At 37.0% G+C, this 14,827-nt stretch overlaps 3 protein-coding genes across 4 annotated transcripts; 1 reads left to right on the top strand and 2 right to left on the bottom strand.

Moving 5' to 3' along the window:
• The first annotated feature begins 6,261 nt into the window (after window positions 1-6,261).
• Window positions 6,262-11,134, top strand: LOC125215940 (transmembrane and coiled-coil domain-containing protein 4-like). Of its 2 annotated transcripts, XM_048117526.1 has the most exons (15): window positions 6,266-6,686; window positions 6,760-6,841; window positions 6,987-7,484; window positions 7,833-7,995; window positions 8,125-8,274; window positions 8,494-8,591; window positions 8,770-8,861; window positions 9,084-9,154; window positions 9,243-9,378; window positions 9,645-9,704; window positions 9,827-9,909; window positions 10,198-10,274; window positions 10,348-10,418; window positions 10,558-10,615; window positions 10,786-11,134. In XM_048117526.1, exons 1-15 carry the CDS (start codon window positions 6,430-6,432, stop codon window positions 10,906-10,908), a joined length of 2,019 nt encoding a protein of 672 aa, XP_047973483.1. In that variant the 5' UTR covers window positions 6,266-6,429; the 3' UTR covers window positions 10,909-11,134. The 2 variants fall into 2 exon arrangements, 1 of the variants encoding a protein (XP_047973483.1); XR_007175324.1 differs by lacking the exons at window positions 10,558-10,615; window positions 10,786-11,134 and having other exon boundaries at window positions 6,262-6,686; window positions 9,844-9,909; window positions 10,348-10,412.
• Window positions 11,135-13,027: 1,893 nt separating this feature from the next.
• LOC125210463 lies at window positions 13,028-13,504 on the bottom strand. The gene has a single exon (XM_048110015.1). It carries the CDS (start codon window positions 13,502-13,504, stop codon window positions 13,028-13,030), a length of 477 nt encoding a protein of 158 aa, XP_047965972.1.
• Window positions 13,505-13,825: 321 nt separating this feature from the next.
• On the bottom strand, window positions 13,826-14,409 carry LOC125210461. Its single transcript, XM_048110014.1, has 2 exons — window positions 14,165-14,409; window positions 13,826-14,123 (listed from the first exon to the last, which is right to left on the bottom strand). Exons 1-2 carry the CDS (start codon window positions 14,407-14,409, stop codon window positions 13,826-13,828), a joined length of 543 nt encoding a protein of 180 aa, XP_047965971.1.
• Window positions 14,410-14,827: the final 418 nt, after the last annotated feature.

The following is a 14,827-nucleotide window of genomic DNA, read 5'->3' as shown; positions in this document are numbered from 1 at the left end:
AATATGCATTTTCAACCATGACATATATTTTGTATCCCCGAATATTAGTGTAATGACACTGATGGATAATTACACTAGGTGACTATGTTTTGGATGGAAAGCTTTGGGTGGCCATAATATTGGTAGTAAAGTGTTAGATTCTTCTAAGTGAGTTTAATACCATCTAATTAAATTTGTCATTCAAATTTTAACAACTACAGTTTCCTTCTTTGGTTGTGTCGTACGTAATGCCCATTAATAAATGTCAAGGTTAATCGCTTTCTCATGTTGGTTGTTTTTCAGAAACCTGTGTTTAGTCATGTACAACATTAATGTTGTTTAGAAATGAGTTCAAAACGTATGAACTTTTCATTCATTGTTTGTTTCTAAGTTTTGTTTCTATTTATAAAAATGTACTCCCTCCGTCCTAAGATATTAGACTCATTTTTTTTTTTTGCACAAGAATTTAGGAGGTGTTGTTTAGTGGTGTAAGTGGAGTTGATAATAAAGTAACTTTTTACCATAAATAGAAATAGCTCAAGTATGTTGGGACACCCCCAAATAATATACGAGTCTAATATCTTGGGACATAAGGATTATTTTTGTGTGAGTATTCTTCTCACAAATTACAGATGTACTCATATTAAATTTTATTTCGAATAGGATATCATTCTGTGTAGATTACAACTAGAGTATCATTCTTCCTATTTTTTTTATATAGTGTATATAATGATAATTTTGTTTAATTGTTTATCATTTTTTCTTTTTTCTTTTTATAAAGTGTATATAATGATAATTTTTTTTAATTGTTTATAATTTGTATCCTTTAACCAAAAAATCTTTCGCCCGTGCATAGCACGGGTGCCAACACTAGTATAACTAATAGCTATGAACTGAAAATGTATTTCTCCATTAACAAGAGTAGTGATTTAGAGTCATAACATCTCTATGCCATAATATCCCTATGTCTCTATGATATAAGTATAATTCTTACTTTGACTAATTTACCCTAGGAGTGTTATTTAAAGATAGATTATATCATTGGATACTACCATACCATTTACACCATATAAAATCGTTATGCATATTTACTTCTTTGAATATTGAATGATGTTTGGATTTATAACACTCTAAGATAGATTAAAAAAAATTAATCCGATTAAGATCTGATATTAGAACAAAAGTTAATAAATAGTACTAATAGCTTATAACATCATGTTGGATTGTATATTTAATCTAAAAGGCTAATGTCGAAATAGCAAGTACATGATACCTAGTAATTGAGTAACAATGTGGCGTCTCATAAACTTTCAGTAATCATTTTTCTGCATTATTGAATTGTAAGAATTACTATGCAGAAGTATCCATCACAAAATCAAAAGGCTAGTGTCGAAATTTGATTCCTTATATTTTCCATTAAAAAATATTTGGTCTCATAAATTAAGTGCGTTATTGTTTGGTCTCTAACAATATATTTTGATCTAAAATTAATATTTTCGTTAAATTTAACAGTCAAACGTGTTTCTTTAAATTAATAATTTAATTATGAATCTAATTAACCAAATTATGCCTCGGCGGCGCGTCAGCTGGTTCTGGCGGTGGATGTCGCTGCTCCAGCTCCGACGATCGGTGGAGAGAAGCGGAGGAGAGGGCTAATCCTCCGCCGCCTAAGCGGCTGAAGGTTGAGAATGAGGAGGAAGATGTATGGTTTATTTGCTTTGGTGGCGGTTCTTTGGTGTTCTGCGATCGCAAGTGTATTTTCTACTTTTTCTCTCAATTTTGTTCAAAATGTTTTTACTTTAATTATTTATAATCACCTGCGATATTAATGGACGTAGCGTGTGATTTTTGGAGATAGAAGTGTCCTCTCTCATTTTAATTGAAGAATTTGTTATATAAATAAAGTTGAGTGTGTGGATATTGGCTTTAACTAGTGTTATACCACGGGGCAAATAATTTTCACGTACTAGTTACACATTCTTAATAAATTAACATAAATGAGAAATAATGAAAATAATACTATTATCTTATGCACTTTAAATATAAAAATGTATATTATCCTTATGAGATCATTACAAATGTAAAATTAAATAAGTTCAAGAACTAAAGCAACACATACACATATGTTAATTAGAACAACTTGTATATATTGTTCGACCAAAACAAACACACTTTCAAAAGATTCATTGTTCGAAAAGTTTTAGAAATTCAATGTACATATGCATGTTTTAACAAATATTACCAGGTATCACCTATGTTAAATTCTTTAATATTATAAAAATATGTTGTTTTTATTATATTATACTAATGATGATAAAACAACATTAATAAATTTTAATTAACACACTGATCGACCTCGATACATGCATGGTTTTATTGAGTTTATTACACTAACATGACTAATAATATGCAAAAAGAATGACAAATTTGAGTGTGCAGAAGCCAGAAAACGAAGAACTAGAGAGTGCAGGATCAACCAGATCAACTCAGGAAAAGAGGGGAAATAGCATGAAAAAGAGCAAAGTTGATCCGTTGAAATTGCTGAACTGATCCAGTGGAGTCATGCATCTGCAGTGCTGAGTCATAGGAGAGAGAAAGAGCAAATGTCATTCTAGAAGGGGCACAATTGTCAAAGATAAATGGGCTTACCCTAGGGATTTGGGCCCAACATGCGCTCTATAAATATGGCAAGATCGCATGGATTCCACGTCGCTCATCACTCACCATCTTCAGTCACTCAAGTTTAGTCTAGTTATGGAGTAGAAGTAGTCAGCTGTCGAGGAGTCGTCGTTCCACCATCAAGCTTTCATCTCTTCTTCCTCATTAAGGGAGACTAGGCCAGATCCGCGTAGAAGTCATCCTAGCTTAGCCTTTGTATAGTTTTCGAGGATTTTAAACAATTACTTTTCGTTATCTTTCATCGCTTTCGTGGTTCTGTAGTTTAAACATGTTTTCCTTTTAGTTGTTACTTAGTTTTCCTTCTTATCGTTGTTTAATTTGTGCAAGAATTCTGTTTCCTTTTTTTTTTTTTTCCGGAGATCTTGAATGAAATGGAGTTTTTTATGCAAGCCTTGTTAGATCTAGTGTTTTCAGTGTTGATCGCTTTTATTCGTTTTGGATCTGCTCTTTTACTACTTTCCGGTATGTAGATTTACATTTCCATTCGCTAGTTTGCATGATTTACTTTCCTTATCTTAGATCTGCTTTCGTTTAAGTGCAATTTCCATGGATCTGTTTTATTTTGCTCTGTTCTTATGTTTTATGCTGATGCCCTGTTCTAATTTATTTATGTTTCTGTTCCGTAGCTTAGAATATATATAGGAGGTAGTTAGTTAAAATCACCGTCTCTTTCACCTTTTCATCGTTGTCAGCTTTTCTGAGTGTGCGCGCGGATGTGTCAGTGGTCCCGTGTACCTTTGATTCCTTTCCTCTTTTAGCCTAGTTGATCCAGTCGAGACCTTAGTTTAGAAGATATTTTCATTCAGTTGATCAGTTCACCCTAGTTTAGTCTTAACCCCCAAAAATTAAAGCGTGGCCGCAACCGACCCTTCCAAATGTCTCATTCCCAACTCAAACTGCCTCCATCTCTGAGGGATTCGACCCTTACTTCCCTTTACTAGGTTACTTAGTACTGTGGGTTAAGGTCTTGAACGCTCTTTTCGTCTCTCGTTTACATCCAACGATTGGTAGTAGCCGTCCGACTTGAATAGGTTGTCATTCAGCTTGATCAGGTGGTGGTTGCTGCATGTTTACATTTCACTTGTGAATCGTGAGTGTGCAAGAGAACATCTTTTTAGGTCCACGAACTTTGCCAAAGTATCATTTTAGGTCCGTGAACTTTGAAAATATCATTTTAGGTCCGTGAACTACAAGTTAATATCATTTGAGGTATTTTGAACTTTTTCCGGACGAAAATGCCCTTAAGGCCTTCAAAGGGCAATTTGGACAATTCTTTCGCTACTCATCTTGCGTCAAAGACCTAGAGTCCAACAATTTTTTTACTACTATTTAATTTAGTTACCATCCAAATTGAATTTAAATATTATTAAAATTTTCCGTAAAAAATATGTGTTAGTTTTTCAATTATTAGATGACTAATTATTTAATGATAGTGAATTGGGACTTGATACTTTATTTTATTTTTTCAATCTAAACTGCATTTTAATAACTTACTATAGGTGATGTGTGAATTCTATTTAGTTTATTTGTTTTGAAATTAGATAGCTATTAATTTGGATTGTCATTCGGAGATGAATTTCAAAATGGAGATCAATTAACATCTAAATTGAATTTAAATATAAAAATTTGCCGTTAAAAATTGTTGGATTCTATGTCTCTGACGCAAGATGATTGGCGAAAGAATTGTCCAAATTGACCTTTGAAGGTCTTAAGGGCATTTTCGTCCAAAAAAAATTCAAAATACCTCAAATGATATTAATCCGTAGTTGATGGACCTAAAATGATATTTTCAAAGTTTACGGACCTAAAATGATACTTTGGCAAAGTTCGTGGACTTAAAAAAATGTTCCCTAAAAATGCAATCTAGTTGTATATGCATTTCCGCAGATTGCATTTTAGTTGTAGGTAAATTGCATTTTATAGTGTTGAGTTTTCCATTTTCACATAAATTGCATTTTATATTGTTAAGTTTTGCACTTTCACAAATATAAATGCAATCCCTCTATATATAAAATGCAAATTAAACAGTCAATATCTAAAATGCAAAACTCAACAATAAAAAATGCAATCTGCCGAAATTCATTTATAGCTTCTACAAATATATATTGCATTTTAGTGTTTAAAACTTAAAACATGAATTTCCTAGGTTTAGAATTACTGATCGGATTCTCCAAAGAATCGTCGATTGCTTGCGCCTTCTTCACATGATGTTCTCCATACTCGACCACGAATCTTCTAATATGTATCCTGAACTCAAATTATGACTTTTGGGTGAGAAAAACTTGTCAGAATCGAAAATGACTTGATTAGAAAAGAATACAGAATTTCAGTTCAGGAGAGAACTGAAAATCTCGTCCAATCTGAGAGAGGAGAGAACGAACATAATATTATTATCATCTACTATAGTACTCCCTCCGTCCCACAAAAGATGTCACACTTGTGGGATGACACGAGATTTTAGGAGGTTTTGTTTTGTGTGTTAGATGGAGAGAGAAAATATAATTTTTATATTAATGTGAGAGAGAGAACTTTTTCCAAAAATGGAAATGTGACATCTTTTGTGGGACAAACTAAAAATGAAAGTGTGACATCTTTTGTGAAACGGAGGGAGTATAATAATATTGACTGCCTATCCAATCCCAAATTACGAGTAATACGAGCTTTACCTTTTTAATTTATTATTTCCCGTAAAATATAAATAGCGATTAAATAATTTAAGTTTTGCTATTTGACTTTAATTAATTAATACTCCCGCCGTTGTCTTTAATTAATTAATACTCCCGCCGTTGTCACAATTAGATTTGTTTGCTTCTTATACTTTTAAATGTTTGGGAAACACCTTGTTTATTAATGCATAAACAAACACCAATGCGATAAAATTACTTCTTCTCGCCTTGGGTTAAAAATGGATTGTAAAATTTATTGTAAGCAAACATTTCTATCCGTGCAATTTGCTCGAAATATGTTTTTTAGTATACTAATCCTAACAGGGTCGACTTCCATATGGGCTCCGGATTTAAGGCCCTTATTGTGAATGCCCTTAAGATATAAACCGCAATCAACTACTACTCCCTCTGTCCGTGAAATATTGTTCAACTTTGCCATTTTGTTCTGCACATGAAAAATTGTCTATTTTGCTTTTTTTTTCTATTTCTGGTAAATGAATCCTACTTTTCACTAACTTTTTATACTCATAATATATAAATGTGGGATCCTCATTTTACTAACCTTTTCAATGCACTTTTTTTCATATTTTTTAAAATCTCGCATAGCCTAATTTGGACAATATTTCATGTATGGAGGGAGTATAACAAATCATTTCTTATCATCTAAAAGACTAAAATAATCGTTGTACTCCCTCCGTCCCACAAAAGATGTCACACTTGTGGGACGGCATGAGATTTTAGGAGGTTTTGTTTTGTGTGTTAAATAGAGAGAGAAAATATAATTTTTATATTCATGTGAGAGAACTTTTTCCAAAAAAAAAAATATGATTATGGGACAAACTAAAAAAAAAGTGTAACATTTTTTGTGGGACGGAGGGAGTATGTAACCGACATTTGCAAAGGGGTCGTAGTCAATCGTTTTACGACGTCGTCCCTGACCGCGTCGTTTTTTTCAACTGTGGAAATGGAAAGGAGAGGAAACGGAAAGGTAGTAGTGTGTGATCGCATGATATTCGACGAATTGCCCCAACCAATCCACTTCTCCTTTACAATTCAAACGCAATTACACCTCTTCCTGCTCTGAATTAAGAGCTGAAGAAAATTGATGTCGTCATCACCGTCACTACTGACGGCGACGCAGAAATACGCCGCCGCAGCGCTTTTTGCTCTATCCCTGCACCAGGCGCAGATCCATCAGAGCCGTCCATTGGGATTCCCCTCCCAGCCAGACGACGACGCCGACAACGGTTCTGCCTGTTTGTCGGAGGAACGCATCAGCTCTGGCAGTAGCTGCGAATCCGTCGCCGATGATCCCCAGCTCTGGGCGCACGATTCCTCCGGTCTTCTTCGTCCTATCTTCAAGTACTGCTCTATTCTCTCTCGCGATTGAATTGTGAGAAAACTGGAGATGAATTTTGGGGATTTTTTATTTTAGGTATTTGGAAATTGATATCAGAGCGTGGGATGGGCTGCAGGAGACTGTGACGTATGCAACTGCTAGTCATCATGTTGGAGCTGTTAGTTCTCTTCTCCTTTTTATTCATTTTTTAAGATTTTTTATTTTAATTCAAGTTTGCTATGTGAATTGGTGAATGTTATGTGTTTTATTGTAAATTGTAGCCCTAATGAAGATAATGAGAAAATGATCACTTTTTCCATCAGTTTATAAGGTTGCTAGCCGAGGAAAGTAGCAATGAATCTCGAGAATCGTCTGAGAAGGAACTGGCTTTAGCAAATGCTATAATAGCTATGACCTTGAGTCTAGAAAGTAGTCATGGAGATTATGCGGCTAAGCAGGAGAAGCAACGCGAATATGAGCATGCTTGTCGGGAGAAGTTGAAAACCTCAGAAAAGACGGCAGAGCCAGAATCTGAAGATAATGATCTCTTTACTACTCGTCTGGAGGAAAAGGATGCCACTACAGCTGAGGAAGCCCATGTACAGTCTGTCACTGAATCTGATCGGAAACCATTGGAAGAGATAACAATGCTTAGTTACGCAACGAAAGTAACAGTTCTGTATGAGCTTCTTACTGCTTGTCTAGCCAATGCACCTGAAGACGAAAAGGCCGCTACCAGACAAAGCAAAGGTTATGATGCTAGACATCGCGTGGCTCTGAGGTTGCTATCTGCCTGGTTTGATCTAAAGTGGATAACAGTGGTACATTCTGAGACCTGCTAAATTGTTGAAATTTATGACTTTATGCAATGTGTGTGCACTCAGTTTATTTCTGTTTGTCACAACTGTAATTTCTTCTGCAGTTGCAAATATTTATAAATTATAAGGTATAGTAAGTTTATGTACCCACGATTTTGGCCCTTATTAGACCTCTTACATAGCATATATGATCTTGATATATGAAAATAGAGTTCATTGTATTGATCTCAATCATAGTGCATGCCTATCATCGGTTTTCTAAATTGGGAGACTTTTATACTTATATGATGCCGGCTTCTTTTTCTTTTTCTTTTCCTTTCCTTGTTAAAAGAACTGTTTTTTTTTTTGCAGGAGTCAATTGAAACTATTGTTGCTTGCTCTGCAATGGCTCTTCTAAAAGAAAAGGAAACAGAAGATGTTTCTCATCCAAAAAGCAAATGGGCCAAGTGGAAACGTGGAGGAATAATAGGTGGTGCAGCGTTAGCCGGAGGAACATTGTTGGCAGTTACTGGAGGTAAGATCATGTTATTTCATTCTCAGTTGTCTTGTCACTTGTGATTTTCTGTATGGTTGTTTAAGTCGTTGAATTTCTCCAAAAGATGTCAAATTGGATTGGGATTCACTTCTGACAAAACATGAACAGGTTTAGCTGCTCCAGCTATTGCGGCTGGATTCAGTGCCTTGGCACCTACATTAGGGACTATAATTCCCTTTGTTGGAGCAGGTGCTGCTGCTTTTGCTAGTGCTGCTGGAACTGTTGCAGGTTCTGTTGCAGTGGCAGCTTCCTTTGGAGGTAAGTTGAAGATGCAGCATATGATATTTATTGCGTGAATCTATTGGAACTGTATATATCTCCAAACTAGATAATGTTGACAGTTGTTACATACATATTTCTCAATTCATGCCTGCTTGGTCTGAAAACAGACTTCCTCTAATCTCATTTCATTTGCAAATGCTTGTTTATTTTTTGTTTAGTTTACCCATCTCATATGTTGATGTTGAATTGAAATAGCTGCTGGAGCTGGACTTACAGGAAGCAAAATGGCCAGAAGGATCGGAGATATTGATGAATTTGAGTTCAAAGCTATAGGAGGAAATCATAACCAAGGGGTTAGTATTTTTAGCTTGACATCGATTAAAAGTTAAGAAATGGGTTTATCATACATTATCTACCATATGAAGTGATGTAGGCTACTGTTCTTGTAGCAAATGCACCTCGTTTTTCTTGATCTTGTAGATTTAAAAAATTGCCTTTACTGTGCACTTCCTCATTCTCTTTTCTTGTCAGCGACTAGCAGTTCAGATCTTAATATCTGGATTTGTTTTTGAGGAAGATGACTTCAAGAGACCTTGGGATGGACAATGTGACAACTCTGAAAGGTAGAGTGGTAGACCACCCTATTGAGCAATCAGTTCTATAAAATACAAATATAATCATTGGTTCACTTCCTATACTAAGAAATATAAATTTACTCTTTTCTTTTTTTCAAAATAACACTCGTAGTCGACACATTATTGTACTAATTTGTACTTTTGGGATTTTGCTACAATCACGTCATTGCTGTTCTTCTTGATTTGCAATATAATTATTTTCTTCCTTAGTTATGTACTGCAGTGGGAGTCCAAGCATCTAATTGCTGTAAGCACAGCTATTCAAGACTGGCTTACTTCAGGTTAAGGATTTTACTCGCAACTAAATATGAGTATAAGTATATACCTAGGGTATTTTTCATTGACGTAGAAACAATCACTATATTGCAGCATTAGCCATGGAAATGATGAAACACGGCGCAATGATGACTGTTCTAAGCACTCTTTTGGTAGCACTGGCTTGGCCAGCTACGGTGCTATATCTCACTGATATTATTGACAGCAAATGGACGATTGCCCTGAACAGGTTTGCCCTCGTACTTGACTGTTTAATGCTATCTCTACAGCCTGAATATTTTATCATATAGGTGAAAGCTGGAAATGTATTTGAATTCTGGAAAATCAATATTGTAACAATGATGGCATGTGGTGAAAACACGTAACAGTGATTTTATCTAACTAGTATTATGTTGTTTAGGCTTGTCAAGGAGACAGACCATCTCGATTCTAATGTCTACCATTACGATCCTATTTTGGACAAATCTAAATTCTAAGGGCTGCAATAATCTGCAGGTCTGACAAGGCAGGGAAGTTGCTAGCTGAAGTATTACTGAAGGGGCTGCATGGTCAGAGGTATACTAACGTGTAGAAGCGATAGCAATAAGAGTTACCATCCCAAAATGTTGAAATTTGGCAGACCTACAGTTTCTCTCCTTTTTTCGATTCTAATTTAGTTATGTGCAAAAATTTCTCAGGCCTGTGACACTTGTAGGTTTCTCCCTTGGAGCAAGGGTGATTTTCAGGTGCCTCCAAACTCTGGCTGAAAGTGAAAATAGTGGTAAGTATAATCTTATCACGGTAGGTTTATGTGCATTATTTTTCTGGTTTTATAGCTTCAATCAAGATCGAAATAATGAAGAATAATCAAACTAAGAGCGTTGAACTCCTTTTTCTTCGAATAGGTCCAAATTTAATAAGAATTGTCATCATTGTTAATTCAACTTCTTATTATCATTATTAAATTATTCTATTCTATTCCTAACTCTCGTTTCATCGCTTCTAATGGTTTCTTCTAATCTACTCAACAACTGCTGAAACTAATCCCTCTTATTCCTATCCTCGTCAGCTGGACTTGTGGAGAGAGTTGTTCTTCTTGGAGCTCCCATCGGAATCAAGGACATGAACTGGGAAGCCACGCGAAAGGTACAATAAAGCCTACTAATGCCAATCTCTGTTAGTGTCTTGAGCTCTGAAGTTGAAGTACCATACATTACAGGTGGTGTCTGGGAGATACGTGAACGTCTATTCTACGAATGATTGGATGCTTGGGATTGCCTTTCGTGCCAAGTATGCAACTTCTTATTCCTTTTGTTACTCTAGTTCCACCATTACATTTTCCTGCAACGAGAATCCGATGCTCTATCTTGCATCTTTCGCCTCTTCTGGTTGGGTTTTCATCTAATGTTGCCCATTGTGTGTTTGACAGTCTTCTCACCCAAGGATTAGCTGGAATTCAACCGGTTGATGTCCCCGGCATTGAAAATGTACGTAACTTTCAACACTATCGTTCTTCATTCCCAAAAACATGTATCAGACCTCTGATTGGTTTCGAACCCTGTCAGAGTCTTAACCTGTCATTCGATCTGACATATACTCCATCTTTGCAAAGAATAACATGTCCCGATTTTTCACTTCCAAACCGTCGTGCGAACAGGTGGACGTGACTGAGCTCATTGAGGGGCACTCGTCGTACCTATGGAGAACCCACCATATCCTCGAACAACTTGAGCTTGACACATACTTTCCCGTTTTCAACAGAAAAATCGTAGTGTCATAGTCCATGTTGCAGTGCCCGGCTCATTCCTTTATCGCCGTCGAGCGGTTCAGTGTGGGGGAATAGATCATTTGTGACTCTTCAAATTATGTCAGTTGCAAGTAGTTCTCACAAAAGAAATGAATTAAATTACTACTCATATAACATTTTATATTTCCGTTGTACATTAAAATGACATGAAATACTAAATTTTTATTTATTATATGTAACTAGATAATTGACTATAAAATCACGAAGTTAGGCCAATTTCTGTTTTATTTTACACCTTTTAAAGTATAAATGATAAATTACAAAGTTTCAAAAAAAAATTAATTGTCCCATAATAACTTTTTTAAAGACAAATTCGATGCTAAATTGGTGCATACGTGTAAAAATTTTGGTGCTAAATTGTCAATGAATAATGACATAAATATATATTAATATGTTGAAACAACGTAAAATTGAGCTTAAAAAAGCTAAAAAGGAGTAGCACAAAGTTGTTCAAATGGGACGGACAATTGAGATTTTTTTTAATTTATTTGTCATTAAAAATTGAAAAAGTGTGAGATAAATCAGAATTTTATCAAACTTCACGATTTTATTGATAATTAATCTTATATTAATATGCATATTCAAATTTATGTTATTGGAATTACTTTTTAGAACATTCAACTGCAAGGGAAATTTTTAAAATAAAAATTTATACTCCCTACGTCCCTTTGTAGCTAAGTCGTAGTAGTATTCTTTTTTTTTTATTGTTCCACTATAGTTAAGTCATTTTTTTTCTTTTGAAAAAATAACCTTTTTCTTCTATCTTAAGTACTTAACTTTATTCTTTTTTCATCTCTCTACTTTTTTTCTTTAGGGTGTGAGTGATTCGTTGAAAAGGTTTTATTAAGTTTACAGATTACACGTTTTTCCCATGATCAGGGGCAATTATTTATAAATTGTTGTTTGATAGAAGATGTTTATACACCTACTCCATTGTTTGGTATGATTTACGTGTTGTAGGCCAACATTATATTACATTATGTGATGACTAAAATGGTCTTACTTTTGGGAAGGAAATGACAGCTACACCCTCCATCGATCTTGACTGCAAGAAAAACTCATTTATGAATATGGACAACCCAAATCCCCACTTTCTCATTTTTTAAGCCCAAATATCAAATTACAGAATGAAGGCTGAATCGAATAAGTTAAAACACCGACGCATCTTCTTCCCAAACTTCTCTTCCATAAAATTCTAAGCTCTCCTTTTTCTTTGTTCCAAATTTCCTATTGAAATCTTATCTGCTTCTCTTCTATTGAGTCTCTTCCTTCTTTCTCTAAACTTTAGTTTCACGTCAGAAGGCTGCCGTGGGGTTGGAGGCAGGGCTTTTGAGGGTCGGCAGGCTGAGTAGTGGCGGAAAAATTGGAAGACAAATTAGGTATAAAGCTTGCTCTCAGATTTTCGGCAAAGTAAGTAAAACCTTATACCACAAAATTCCTAAGATAGTGTTTTGCCACAATCGCAGATAGTTATGCAGCATTACTATTTTATTCTGGGTCCTCTGAAAAATTCAAGATGTACCAAACGTGGGAGAAGGAGGTTGCACAATACCTTTTTCGGCCTTTTATGGGTTTTTACCCCCTACCAATCAACACACTTTTAACACAATTTCTTAAATCTCATGCTGAAATGAAATATGTCTTCTACAAAGGGACAGAGAGAGTAAAAAAATTAGAATAAAATAGATTAAAATCATAGTAAAAGTTATTAAAATATAGTATTAATAGTTTGTGCATGGCCTGACTAGGGCCTGAGTTTTAAGAGCACTCCCAATGGTCCGGCTAAAAACTCCCTTATTTCTCCCTAACTCCTGCCACATCAGCGCCACATCAGCACCAAAATTTATCCCCAGTTTTTAGCCAACTGCTCCAATGGTTTCTCCCTTATTTCTCCCTAACTCAACATTTCATTTTTACATCATTACTAATTTAATTGTTTTATTTTTGTATATAATAAAGCTAGCTAATTTATAAGACAAGACAAATAATAGTAATAAAGTTCGTTGTATTAAACACGAGTAAAAAATTACAACGACGAAAATTAAAAAAAAAATAGTACAGGAACGGAAAAAAAAATTCAAAGTAAAAAAATTCAAGGGCGGTGGGCGCGGTTTCTATTTGCCCACAATTCTTCGATCATATCGTGTTGTAGTGCTCGATGGGCTTCCTTTTGGTGTATGTCCATGAACGCCTTGAACCGTTCATGTTCGTTGTACGGTACACCCCGGCGGGCGGACTCGGACTCGGTTGAGACACCGTGACTCGATGATGCAACACTGGTGTCGTTGGTGACGTTGAGGACGCCTTCGTGTTCATCCTCGATGATCATGTTATGCATGATGATGCACGCATACATGATGTCGGCAATATCCCCCTGGTAGTAAAAGCGCGTCGGGCCCTTTACCAGTGCAAATCGTGATTGGAGCACCCCAAACGCCCTCTCCACATCCTTGCGCGCAGACTCTTGCGCTCGGGCAAAATACTTTCTACTATCTCCGATTGGGCATTTGATCGTCTTCAAAAACACGGGCCATTGCGGATAGATGCCGTCAGCCAGGTAGTACCCCATATTATGCACATTGCCATTGGCCGTGAATTCGATGGAGGGGCCTAACCCGTTGATCCGCTCGTTGAAAAGGGGCGACGAATTGAGAACATTTAGGTCGTTGTTCGACCCGGCTATACCAAAATAAGCATGCCAAATCCAAAGCCGTTGGTCGGCAACGGCTTCAAGAATGATGGTGGGATGCGTACCTTTGTAGCCGGTAGTGAACTGGCCTCGCCACGCGGTTGGGCAGTTCTTCCACTTTGCCAGTGCATACAGATCGATGCTTTGCCGAGCATCCCCGGAAAGCCGTGGGTCCTCCAGTGCCAATCCAGCGGCCGGCAGTCAAGCTGCGTCCGGCGAGCGAAGGTAGTGCCCCCCAAATATCTCTCGCACGCCCTGACAAAAATTCTTCAGGCACTCGTTGCCGGTCGTCTCGCCGCATTGCAGATACTCATCGAACATGTCGGCGGACCCTCCATATGCCAATTGTCGGATGGCAACAGTGCATTTCTGCAGGGGCGATAGACCGAGCTTCCCTGTGGCGTCTCGCTGGAGCTGGAACTCGGGGTAACGCGCGGACAACGCATTAACAATGCACAGGAAGAGGAGCGGCGCATTCTGAATCGGCGACGAAATACATCTGCCGGATAACGTGGTTCCTCGGCAAAATAATCGGCGAACAGCCGATCGTGCCCACCAGCGTGGTCGCGGTGGATGTATCGACGCCGCCTGCGGATTGGCCGTTGGGGTGGCTGCTGCATTCGAGCAAGCTCGCTTTGTATGAAACGGGAGATATAGTTGTTGACTGGGTTGTTGGCGAAACCCGCGACATCCCATCCGGTGGGAGCGGGAGGTACCTCCTCTTCGGAAGAAGAATGAGATATCTCCTCGTCGGACCGAGAATGAGAAGATGATTCAGAATTCATTAAATATAGATGGAGAGAGAGAAATAAATGAAGAGAGAAAATGGATGAGGATGAGAAGAGAATGAAGAGAGAAAAGGGATGAGGATGGGGAGAGAATGAAGAGAAGGTGTGTATTTATAGGGGGAAATTAAAAAAAAAAAAAAAAAAACTATTTTTATCGCCGGATTATCGCCCACAGTGGTCGGCGATAATCCGGCGAATTTTCGGGAGTTAGCGTTAATTCGGTAGAATTAACGCCGAATTATCGCCGAATTCTCCCCAACGCCCGGCGATAATCCGGCGATAATCGGCGATTTTTTGCCGGATTTAACGCCGACCCATTGGGAGTGCTCTAAAATTGGCCGAATTGGCTAGCCCATACTATCTGGTTCGTGTTGAGTTAGTTGAGTGATAAATATTTTATTTAATTTATTCTTCT

The sequence above is a fragment of the Salvia hispanica genome, chromosome 3 (assembly GCF_023119035.1).
Source record: "Salvia hispanica cultivar TCC Black 2014 chromosome 3, UniMelb_Shisp_WGS_1.0, whole genome shotgun sequence".
Lineage (NCBI taxonomy): Eukaryota > Viridiplantae > Streptophyta > Magnoliopsida > Lamiales > Lamiaceae > Salvia > Salvia hispanica.
The sequence above is the reverse complement of the archived record's forward strand: the minus strand, read 5'-3'. Positions and strand labels throughout refer to the sequence as shown.